The following is a 12,325-nucleotide window of genomic DNA, read 5'->3' on the forward strand; positions in this document are numbered from 1 at the left end:
AAATTTAGTGAATAATTAAGTTATATACAACTATTTACATGAAAATGCAGGAAATACCTCAGCTGTTTTTATGAAAAGTATATAAAACTATTTACATCTAAATAAAACTATATACAACTATTTACATCTAAATAAAACTATATACAACTATTTACATCTAAATAAAACTATATACAACTATTTACAAAACAATCTGGTGTCAAAAAGATGAACATGTTCAATGAAACCTTTTTACAACTCACAAAACTATGTACAACTATTACAACTACATTAAACTATAGATAACTATTTATTTTTACTGTCATTTATCAAACTCCATGGGTTTTACTGGTGAATAAATGTTTACATTTTTTACTAATTTCGTTCATTTTATTGCTTATTTTTTCATGTTATGTATAATTTTGCCAATTTTCTTATTCACTTTTGTTAGTTTTATGTATTTTTTTACTTGCTTTTGCTCATTTTCTTGCCTTTTTTATTTTTTTCTAAAATTCTGTGCAGTTTGTGGCTCATTTTGTTAATGTTACTTTTTAGTTTGTTTATTTATTATTAATTTTTGTTCATTTTATTCATTACTTTGGCTGTTTTTGTTCATTTTGATGCTTTTTTTTTTTTTTTACTTTATTTTAGTAAATTTTTGCTTATTTCTTCTGCACTGAACGCGGCCCACACATGATGACAACATTAATGTAAGTTCAGTTTTTATTGTGTATCATGAGTCTGGTTTTATTTGGTCTTTGAACACCACTGACTTCAGTTTTCCTTTGACATCTGCAGCTCCGTCACATTAAAAAGGGTTAAATGTCTGATACTAACAGCTCAGACACATTAAAAAAACAGAATTAAAAGATGAAACAGGAGATAAAAGTCATTAAAAACAGGAACCCCAGATCTGATGCGTCTGAGGACGTCATGGTCAGAACCTCCTGGTCTGCAGATCTGCAGCTCATTGGTGGCTTCTGTGTGACTCAGACATAAATGAGTGGTTTTACAGTCAACAATCTGCTCGTAAACACAAGGAAATGAGTCACGGCTTCAGTAAATTCATCCCCTCTGCAGATTCTACTCAGATAAACTCATTTAATCACAGCCTTTAAAACGTGACGTCACGGAGGCAAAAACACCAACATGATGTCGACGTGGGAAACGATTTAACAGAAGAGTCAGAACCAGAACATGATCATGTGACCCATAAACAGCTCCAGTTCTGTTTCCACCACAGACTCATATATATAAACTATATAATCTATTACAGCTTATTCTTTATACAAGGTATTTATTCTTATGTTTTTACCTGTTTTTTTTTTTATTTTTATTTCAAGGTCTTTAACAAGAAGGAAGAGGGCCAACTGCAGCCGTTTTCAGTCCTTTAACTCTAGCCTTAGTTCTATCCATGGGTTCAATGCACAGGTATACCTCTGTCTGAGTCTGGGCTCTATCACTCTACCCTTTAGTTTTCTTCTGTTTTTCTTTCTGCCAGTCCAGCTCCAGTTCCAGTGTCCACCATTACAGCTAAAGAAATCCAACAAATCCCTTTGTTTAGTTCAAAGGACAGATCGGACTCCTCACTCGTTCATCTCACTTCTCTCTACTCAACTCTGCCGGTCGGTGTGTTGTTGTCATAGTGACATAAGTCTGCCATAAATCAGTCCAGCCTGGTCCGACCCGACCAGGAACGCTGGAAATAACCTATTTTGGTGAAGATAATCTCATTTTAAATTGCGGACTATGATCAGGCAGATATATAAAAATGAGACTTTTTATAGATCACGTATAAAGTCTGTTCAGCACTTTTAATGTGAACCAGATCAAGAACTATACATGTTTTTTTACATTTGCAGTACATATCTAAAGTTTACAACTTCACCTGAACGCCTCATTTTAATGTTAATATCAGACACTAAATATTATTCTAATACTCTGTTTTATTACGTCTAATTTCACTTCTTAGTGGTTTCTTTCTCCCAGTGTTTCAACTATTTATCCTTCATATTTATTGGAGCTCAAAACTATTCAAACAATGTATAAAGCAAAGAATAACTTACTACCAGGCAATATTCAAGAAATGTTTTGTGAAAGAGAGGGAGGCTATGATTTACGGGGAAAATTAAATTTAAAGATTCATAAAGTGCACACCAGGTTAAAAACTTTCTGCATTACCATCTGTGGAGTAAAACTGTGAAACAAATTGTGTGTGGAGATAAAACAAATATCTAACATAATTCAGTTTTAAAAAAGATATAGAGAATTGATCCTTGAGAGGTTACAGTATTTAATAATGACAATGAGGCCTGTTTGTTCATGAATGATGTATTGATAAATCTGCTGGAATTATTGAAGAAAACTGTTGAATAGTTGAGTCTGTTTGGATGACTGTACTGCCATGAACATTTGTTTTGTATAATTCAATTACTGCATTATGTATTTGTTATGGTTCGATGCTAAAATTAGGAAAAATGTATTGTTTGATTCTTGTATTAAGTCAGTGATAAAGGTGTAAAAGCACTGAGGGGTTGGATTAAATAAGTTCATACTTCTTCCTACTCCTTTTCGACCATGCAGAATTCAGACTTGTATGTGCTTGAAGAAAGATTCTGTTCATTTAAAAGTTTTGTTTTTGTCTTAATTTGCTTCATTTTGTTTATTTGCATGTTCAAAATAAAATAAATAAATAAATAAATAAATAAATAAATAAAATGTAATTATTCCAGCGTTTTTGCGTCACAGCTCATTTGTTGCGTTTCATTTATTTCCAGCTGATTTTCGCTCCGTTTGGACTCCTCTGCTCCTCTTTCCTACATTAATAATCCTCATTTATTCCACTGAAGTTGTAGTTTTTCTACAGGTTCAACTCTTCGACAGTGGCTGGTTTCGATGTGAACACAGTGGATTCTCATAAACATGTTGAGGAAACAGGAAGTGAACAGTGTGGAGGCGGCGGCGGTTTGAGGAGGAAACACTCACCTCCTCCATCTCGACGGCTGCCGTTCTGTCTCTTCTCTCCCTTCTTCCCTTTGCTTTTCTTCTGATAAAGACAGGAACAGAAACAGGATAAATTCAGTGACTTCATCTACAAAACAGTCTGACATAAACCAGGAACGAGTCCACGGCCTTTGAAGCAGCAGTTCCACTTTAATTCACGTCCACATCTGATTCTAAAATGAGTCGATTGGTGCATTTATTTCTATTCAATGTCTTCAAGTTTTCAGCTTTTAGTTGGTGAAAAAAAAAACTCTGAAGATGAGAATAAGGGAAAAAACGCTTCTAATGTCCCTGTACGTCAGCGTCTGTTCTATGTGGATCAGAACCAGGTGAATGTGTGAGGTTGTTCAGGTTCTGTTCTGTGTTCCAGTCCTGTGGTTCTGGATGCACATCAGTCTAACGATAGAAGTGGGCGGGACTTTGACTGGAGGAGAACTCGACTCATCCAATCACAGTCCATATCTGACTTCTATCAGTGATCAATGGGAACTAGACTGATATCTGGAACCATGTACATGTTCTAAACCATCAACATATGGACCAGGAGAAGGAAAGGAACATTTTTAACATTTAAAAAATTCGTCAAAACTTTAAAAAATTCTCAAAACTGTGAACAAACTCTGTAGACGTTGTCCCAAAGAAGACACGTCTGCATTAGTGTAAACAAAACGTGAATTAATTCACTCTGAAATTCTACCTCTTTTTTGGAGGAATTCTGTAACTACAGCAACAACTTTGTTTTTTTTGCTTTTTTCAACATCATTTTTTTTTGTTTTTCAACAACACCGCCACAGAAAACTACATGTTCCAGTTGTTACATTTGTTTTGGTTTTTTTACACTCTGCTAGATCAGGGCTGTCAAACTCATTTTGGTTCAGTTCCATATTTAGCCCAATTTGAGCTCAAGCGGGCCAGACCAGTAAAATAATGGCTTAATAACTTATAAATAATGACGAATCCAAGTTTTTCTTTTTGGTTTTAGTACAAAAAAAAAAAACAATTAAACAATGAAAATATTTACATTTTACAAAAAAGATGTGAATAACCTGAAAAAACATAAATTTCATTCAAAAAATTAGTGCAATTTTAACAATATTATGCCTCGACTTATTATTTCTACATGTACATTTACACACAATGTTCCATAAACATTTGGTAACAGGCAAATTATTGTTAAAATTTTGGAGTTTGGAACTAAAATTTCAACAATTCCTACAATATTCCATCTCTTACTATTAACACATGTAAAGATCACAGTGGATCCATAAAAGCACCAAACATTTAATAACAGGCAGAATATGATTATAATTGCACATTTTGGGTTTTTATTTGTTTTTATTTATGTATTTATTTGCATTTTATTGTGAAAGAATAGTTTTGTAAATGTAAATATTTTCACAGTGTAATGTTATTTTTTTCACTTAAATTTGTTCCACATAATTTTCACAAAGAACATTTGCAGTTGTCATTATTTATGGGTTATTGTGTTGTTCTTTTGACTGTAGATCACATTGGTCTGTATGTGGAACCTGAACCAAAAGGATTTGGACAACCTGGACTGTTCAGGTTCATTTTTGTACTTTCATCCCATGGGCCGGAATGGAACCTTTGACGGGCCAGATTTGGCCCCCGGGCCACATGTTTGACACCTGTGTGCTAGATCATAAAACAAAGCCAGCAATGACAATGTAGAAGAAACTATTTTTCACAGTTCCTTGCCCAGATGTGTCCGAAATCTAGACATTAGTGAGTTTGACCCTTCAAGGTCACTCAGGGTCAAAGGTCATGGACCTAAATGAACATCCATATATGACTTCTATCAGTGATCAATAGGGACTATATTGATATCTGTAACCATTTACATGTTATAAACCAGTAAAATATGGACCAGTAAAAGGAAAGGAACATTTGTAATATTTCAGAAAATTCAACAAACTTTGTAGACATTGTCCCAAGGATGAAAGGACAATGAAGACGACGTGGGACAGCGTCTTCACGGTCCTTTTCAGCATTCATCAGTTCAGGATTTTGGCCTCTGGAATCTGGGCGTCGCCCTCTGATAGACACTTCGGAGTCACATGTACCACCTCAGATCACCAAAATATTTACACCACATGAAAGAGGAGACTCTGCTGAACGTGCTGATGTATTTTTACGTAGGTTTAGTTGAAATTATGTGAAAATACTGAGTAAGTTTTTGTGGATTTGAGGTTTATTACTGGTTTTAAAGCTGTGCTTTAATGGAACTCCGGTCTTTGCTCAGGTTCTGTAAATAACTGAGCTTTGGTCGTTGCATCGTCTGAAAGAGGACAAATGCAGCTGCACCTGTGGTAAATATGACGAACAGGATGTAAACAGTAACAGTAAGAAAAGATCGGTTCTGCAATATATCACGATATTTCATTTCACAATACTGTATCGATATTACAAAGTACTGTATCAATATTTTTAGGTATTTATGCAAATGCAGATATTGTGGAGGTTCATTTTTCTTTTTTGTTCAGATTTTATTTCTTATTATTTAACACTCTTTTATTAAATAATGTTAGTTCCTTTGTTGGGATTGAACTCAAATCCTGTTCTGATGTTAGTTCTGAACTTACAGAATATGAACATTTGAACAGGATCTGAAACTGGAATGTCTGTAAAACATAACTTAAGTTTGAACACAGGAACATTTTGTGACATAACATTAGATCCTGTTGGGATCAAATAAAAATGTGTTTAGTATTTGTGCAGATTTCGGGTGTAATTCAATTCTTCCAGGAAATAATCATTTAAAAAAAGAAACAAACAAAAAATTGATCCTAGTATTGTGATTTGTATCATATCTCCAGATTCTTGCCGAGCCACAGCCCTGGTGAACAGTGTCAGAGGAACAGAAGGGTAAAGTCAGAACTTTCTCAGACCCTTTTAACTCTTAAGGCTGAACATTCTGACGAAAAAATGAGGAAAAAAACATTCAACTTAAAAAGCAGTTTCATAAATATCATATTAGACATGGAGACACTAATTGGGCCAAATAACGTCTGAAGACTAGTGATCGAATTGAGGTTTTAATGATGTTTCTGTGTTAACGCACGACAAAGTAATGAGGCTGTAAAAAGGGGTGGGTTCCATCACTGCCACAATGTATTCCCAATAGAAATGAATGGGAAAATTAACAAGGTTTTTTTTTATTTTTTTTGCAATTTTTCCATTATATTTACTCAAAAATTGAAAAACTGTATCATAACACACTATTGCTGAATAATTCCCATGTCCCATGTGATTTATGTACATACACGATGAACTACGTTCAAGAACATCAGGTAAATAATGATGATTTTAGAAGAAATGAGGAAATAAAACCACATTAATGGTGTTTTTCTGGTGGATGTTTGTTAAATGTTCTACTTTAATATTAACCTAGTTTATTTAACCCCCCCCTCCCTGTTCCTGTTCCCGTCCTGGTGCTGGTTCAGGTCTGAGCTCATTATTCTCCACATGACTGACGCTGGAACGTTCCCTCTGTTCTGAACTTACGTAACGTCAGAACCTCAACGTCGTCATGAATCCGGTTTTCTTCATCCAAACTCCAGATAATTCTGGTTCTTCTTCCACTTATGTCACATTTAAAACAGAAAACACTTCAGACCAGTTTAATGTGTCGCCTGTGATGGTTTTTCTGGAACTAAAACGAGGTCAGAACCGTTGAAGTGAACTTTACTGACCCAGATCTGAGTGTGAGGTCCATGAAAGGGCAGGTTTCTGTGACATCAGCTCCTGTTTATTCTGGTTTTTCATGGTTTATATCAGGGATGGTAAACTTATTTTATTTAATTCAGGTTCCACATTCAGCCTCCAGTGAATCACACCAGTAAAATAATAACAGAATAACATGGAAATGATGACAAATACAAGTTTTTCTCTGTGTTCTAGTGCAAAAAAACCCATTAAATTATGCAAATATTTCCATCTACAAACTATCATTTAACAAAAACGATGTAAATAACCAGGGAAAAAAATTGATTTAAGAAAAATAAGTGCAATTTTAACTTAATTGGAGTAACTTTTAGTAAAACTGAACTTTAAGCATATTTACATGGAAGTTTTTTAGTTTTTTTTTTTTTTTGCATTTTTTGTATCTTTTCTTTAAAATAAATGAACTAAATCATTATTAGATGTAAAATGTAGTGAGTTTTACTTTCATTCAGACCTCTGATCTTCATCAGAACCAGAGTCTTCATCACACCTGAACAAACATCTTGATATTTTGTGTTTTTTAAACTGGATTTTCTTCTTCACTTTGAACAGAAACATGCTCTGAAATGGTGTTAGGGCTGAAGGGGCACATGTTCGCCCCCTGCAGGTGGGGGGTGGGAATATGACGACGTTTTATGTGTCTTTTATACTTCTAGTGGCACTTTTTTATGCTGCTTTTTTTTTATAAGATATTTATGCCGTTTGGGTTTTTCTTTTGTATATAATTTTTTTTTATATTCTTTTATATACATTATCAGCTCCTGTTTATTCTGGATTTTTATGGTTTATATCAGGGAAGGTAAACCTATTCTATTTAGTTCAGGTTCCACATTCAGCCTCCAGTGGATCAGACCAGGAAAATAATAACAGAATAACCTATAAATAATGACAACTACAAGTTTTTCTCTTTGTTTTAGTGCAAAAAAACCTAAAACATTAAATTATGCAAATATTTCCATCTACAAACTATCATTTAACAAAAAAGATGCAAATAAACAGAAAAAAATTTGATTTGTTAAGAAAAATAAGTGCAATTTTAACAATATTATTCCTTAAATTATCATTTAGACATGTTCATTACACACAAACATTTGGTAAGAGGCAGAAAAAAAAGGAAAATTATTAACTAAAATGAGAATAATTTCTACAATATTACGTTGCAAATCTTCCATCTGCGTCTTCCATAAGCCCCGCCCACTTCCACCCCTCCCCCTCAGCCAATGACAGACCTCTACTCTAATGTGTTCTAGACCAACAGAAAAGAACCCAGCCTCAGATGAAAGATGACATTTGGGTTTTGTCAGTAAAGGTTCAGGAGTTACAGGCATTTGGACGACGACGGATGAAAAAATAGGGTTTTTAGCTGAAAATGTGACGAAAAACTAAAGAGGAAATAATTCAGCGTCATCATGATGAATTAATGTGTGAAAACGTTTAACCCGGGTGCGTGACCTTTGACCTCTGAGTCTAAAATCAGCTCCATGTGTTTGGTTCAGTTACAACAGACACATAATGAGGATGTGGGTTCACATTTCCACACACACACACACACACACACACACACACACACATCAAATAACAATCACACCCTGTACATACAACACAAAACACACTTAAACCAGCGCTGAACGCCTGAATGCACCACGTCACAAAAATGTACCAAGCCCCGCCCTCCCACTGTGTAAACACACTGTGGCGAGCTCAGCGACTGGACGCCGGACGCCATTCAGCACACAATCGCACACAATCACACACACCGAGACGTGGCACCCAGATAAACCACAGACACCTGAACGCCTCATTCCACTCAAACAATTCATCACAGAGGCTTTAGTTCCTCATTGGCTGCTTTTACTGTCAGTGGGCGGGGCTTAGGTTTAAAAATAGGCTCAGACCAGATTAATAGGATGAACTCATGAGCCATCGGTTCTGAATATTATCCTGTTAGTGAAAACGACTGGTTTAGTCACAGCTGGACTTTATTAACTCACTTTTACTCATATTTATGTGATTAATTAAACCTCAAAGATCTAAACGAGGGCGGACTGATGTACCTGTTTAACACCGGTGGATCCACTAATTCTACCAATACATGGAAAGAACTGAAGGGAAGAGTCTGTCATCTTTCATGGTCACATGTTTTATTCACAACTGAATATTGAAAACATGTTTAACCTGAGAAAATGGAGCATTTCAAGGAAAAATGAGGATAAAATGTACAAAATGCCAGTAAAACGAGGAAAAAACAAACCAAAAAAACCTTGAAATGTGGCATAAAAGTGAAAAATACTTTATGAGATGATGAGAAAATGAACAAAAATAGTAGAAACAAAGATGGGCTTAAATATTTTTTTCATGGTTTTCATAGATTTTTCACCATCCATTGTGATATTATCTTCTGTATTTGACATTTTTCGTGTAAATCCTGTATTTTCTTATATTTAATTCTCTGATGTCCATTAAAACTCCGTTAATTCAAAGGTGATTCAGTCATAATAGATCGATAAAATTAAGCTGTAAACGACAGCAGTACTGGTATGACACAAAGTTTATGATGGCAGTAAATGTATTCGTCTAATTTGCATATTGTGACGTCACAGGGCAGCGGCCATATTGGATTGGGTAACTTTTACTAAAACTGAACTTTAAACATATTTACATGGAAGTCTTGTTTAGTTTTTTTTTTTTGCATTTTTTGTATCTTTTCTTTAAAATAAATGAACTAAATCATTATTAGATTTAAATGTAGTGAGTTTTACTTTCATTCAGACCTCTGATCTTCATCAGAACCAGAGTCTTCATCAAAACTGAACAAACATCTTGATATTTTGTGTTTTTTAAACTGGATTTTCTTCTTCACTTTGAACAGAAACATGCTCTGAAATGGTGTTAGGGCTGAAGGGGCACATGTCCGCCCCCCGCAGGTGGGGGGTGGGAATATGACTATGTTTTTTGTGTCTTTTATACTTCTAGTGACACTTTTTTATGCTGCTTTTTTTAGATATTTATGCCGTTACAGTTTTTCTTTTATATATTAGTTTTTATACTCTTTTATATACATTAATTATACTTTTTATGGCACCTAGGACAATTGCACTTTTTTAATTTCGTTGTACCTGTAAAATGACAATAAAGACATTCTTCTTCTAATTATCTGGAGCTAAAGTCGGGTTCATTCAGTTACGTTACTTAAAGGGTTAATGGAAGCTGCTCATATTTTCACGTCTGTTGGAAAGTTTGACATTAAAGCGTCAGAAAATCTGCTCCGTCTGACACTAACATGTAAAGGTAATGGATAAACCGCTGAACCTGCGACTGCTCAGACCCATATGTGGAACTCACATGTTTTATTTGATTCATGTTTATTCCAGAGACGCCCAGCGCTGGCGCTCCTCTGGGGGCGTGGCCTCCTGTTCAGGGTTAAACTCACATAAAGTTCAGACCTTCCTTTTGTTTTTCCTCCAACCTGCCAAATGTCTCACCAACTGCCAGAGAGTTCACACTTTAACCCTTCACAGCCACTGTCTTCAGAATAAAGACGACGGAGCATCAGATTCAGTTTAAAGAAAAAACATCCAAATGAAACTTTGAACAAGGAATAAACGACTGGAAAGAGAAAGAGATGAGAAGGATCTGCGATAAACAGTGTTAAAAAAGCCTTAAATCTGCAAAATCTGGATCAACTTAACAAACCAGAGGTGAGAGCTTAAATATAAAAAAATACAACTTAACAATAGAAAATATAACTACCAAAATAAAACTTACATGTAAAAAACTAACTTAAATATAAAAAATAAAACTTAACCATAAAAAAGTACAACTTAAATATAAAAAGTACAACTTAATCATCAGCAGCATCAGGATGAGATGGTGAACCGTTTCCATGGTAACGACTCTCTGTACTTCAGTTCCAACCAAAGAATCTTTTTGCGTTTTTTGTTGTTCGATAAACTTTGTACTAAAGCTGCACAAATGAATTGTTTAAGTGTTGACCATTAAACCAAACACTGAGAAAAACTGAGCATTTTAGTACAAAACAGAAATAAACATCTCAAATGTGAATAACTCCTGTTTTTTTTTTTCCTTCATCCTTACGTTGTGAACACACGTCTGGGGTTCTGAAACACTTTCTGACATTTTATGGAAAAAAAAACAATTCACTAAAATATAAACATCACATAAATAAACTATATATGTAACTGTTGGATGCTGATATTGAACGAGAACAGTGATATGGGTGTGACGGTTATCATGTGCTGTTGTGTAGTGTGTGTGTGTGTGTGTGTGTGTGTGTGTTGGTACACTACAAACAAAAAGTTAAGGATATTTCTTTTTTTTTGTAATTTTTGCCATTTGTAAATAAAACTTTGTCTGGTTATTAAAAAAATATGTTTCAATTCAATTCACACACAAAAAAGTAAAAAGTGCTGTGCAAGAATCCCAACTGAAAAAAACAGCCCAAAAATTAAAAATATCCTTAACTTTTTGTTTGTAGTGTATATATGTGTGTGTATATATATGTCTGTATGTATGTACGCAGCTGTTCTGTTGTTTAGAGGAGATGGATTTAACTCTAATAAAAGAAGAAACAAATACTAAATATAATTTGTTCATATAGTTTATAAATACTGAGAAAAACACTGTAAATATAATGATCTTTGTGACGTCTGGTTTCGTTTTGTTGTGAATGTTTGGTCTAAACTGAACATGCTCTGGTTTACTTACTTAAATCATGTAAAAAAAAAAAAACAACAACAAATGCATGTAAGACAAAAACCTTATTTTTAAATTTTTAAATTCAACAAGAAGGAAAAATCTACACAAACTGAAACATCATGGACTCAAAGCATTAATATTTCAGTGTGATCCAAATAAAAATCCAACTATCAGATATAAAAACCAGTCTGACTCCGACTCAAACTCAAACGAACTTGTGTCGACGTGTTTACTGATGAAATCTGTGAATAAAGACTCGTAAACCTGGACTGAGAACCCGACGCCTCCTTAACATTCATCACACACTTCAGTTTCATTAAAAGTCAAAGAGGGAAAAACATCTGTTTACGAGACGACGACGACATCCACGAGGAAAAACAATCAACGAGCGAAACGTTGTCATAAAAACCAGAACAGAAGAGTCAATAAAAGAAGGACGGAGAAAAACCAGATCAAATAAAACCACCGTGAACATCAGAGTCTGGATGAAACCACATCTGTGAACGAAAACAACCTGCAACCGTTTCAGAAAGAAAAGCCACGAGAAAAACCAAGAAAGAAAAGCATGATGTTCAAGATTTACTGACAGTTTAATCTGAAAGTTTACTCATGTTTAAAGACAGCGACAAACTCCATAAAAAATGTAAGAAAATACATAAAAAGAATAAAAGACTAGATAAAAAAACAGAAACTATAATAAGTAATAAAATGTTAAAAATATGTATATAATAAAAAAGAAAAAAACTCAAATGAAACAAAATAAAAACCAAAAAATAAAATGACATTAAGTACATATATATATGTATAAAAATAGAATAACATGAAACAAAATACAAAACAGTTTTTTTCCTTTTTCGTTTTGTACATTAATTTATTTTTATAT

The 12,325-nt window shown here is 34.1% G+C and overlaps 1 protein-coding gene across 2 annotated transcripts in view; it reads right to left on the minus strand.

The window, feature by feature from the left end:
- Positions 1–12,325, minus strand: part of ccdc69 (coiled-coil domain containing 69) — a 31,660-nt gene that overhangs the window by 7,392 nt on the left and 11,943 nt on the right. The window contains exon 2 of one of the 2 annotated variants that reach the window (XM_030145821.1): positions 2,968–3,025. In XM_030145821.1, coding sequence (XP_030001681.1) covers positions 2,968–3,025 — 58 coding nt within the window. Of the gene's footprint in view, positions 1–2,964; positions 3,026–12,325 lie in introns of both variants that reach the window. The other variant, XM_030145820.1, reaches the window with a different exon arrangement.

Source organism: Sphaeramia orbicularis, chromosome 10 (assembly GCF_902148855.1).
Source record: "Sphaeramia orbicularis chromosome 10, fSphaOr1.1, whole genome shotgun sequence".
NCBI classification, from domain to species: Eukaryota; Metazoa; Chordata; class Actinopteri; order Kurtiformes; family Apogonidae; genus Sphaeramia; species Sphaeramia orbicularis.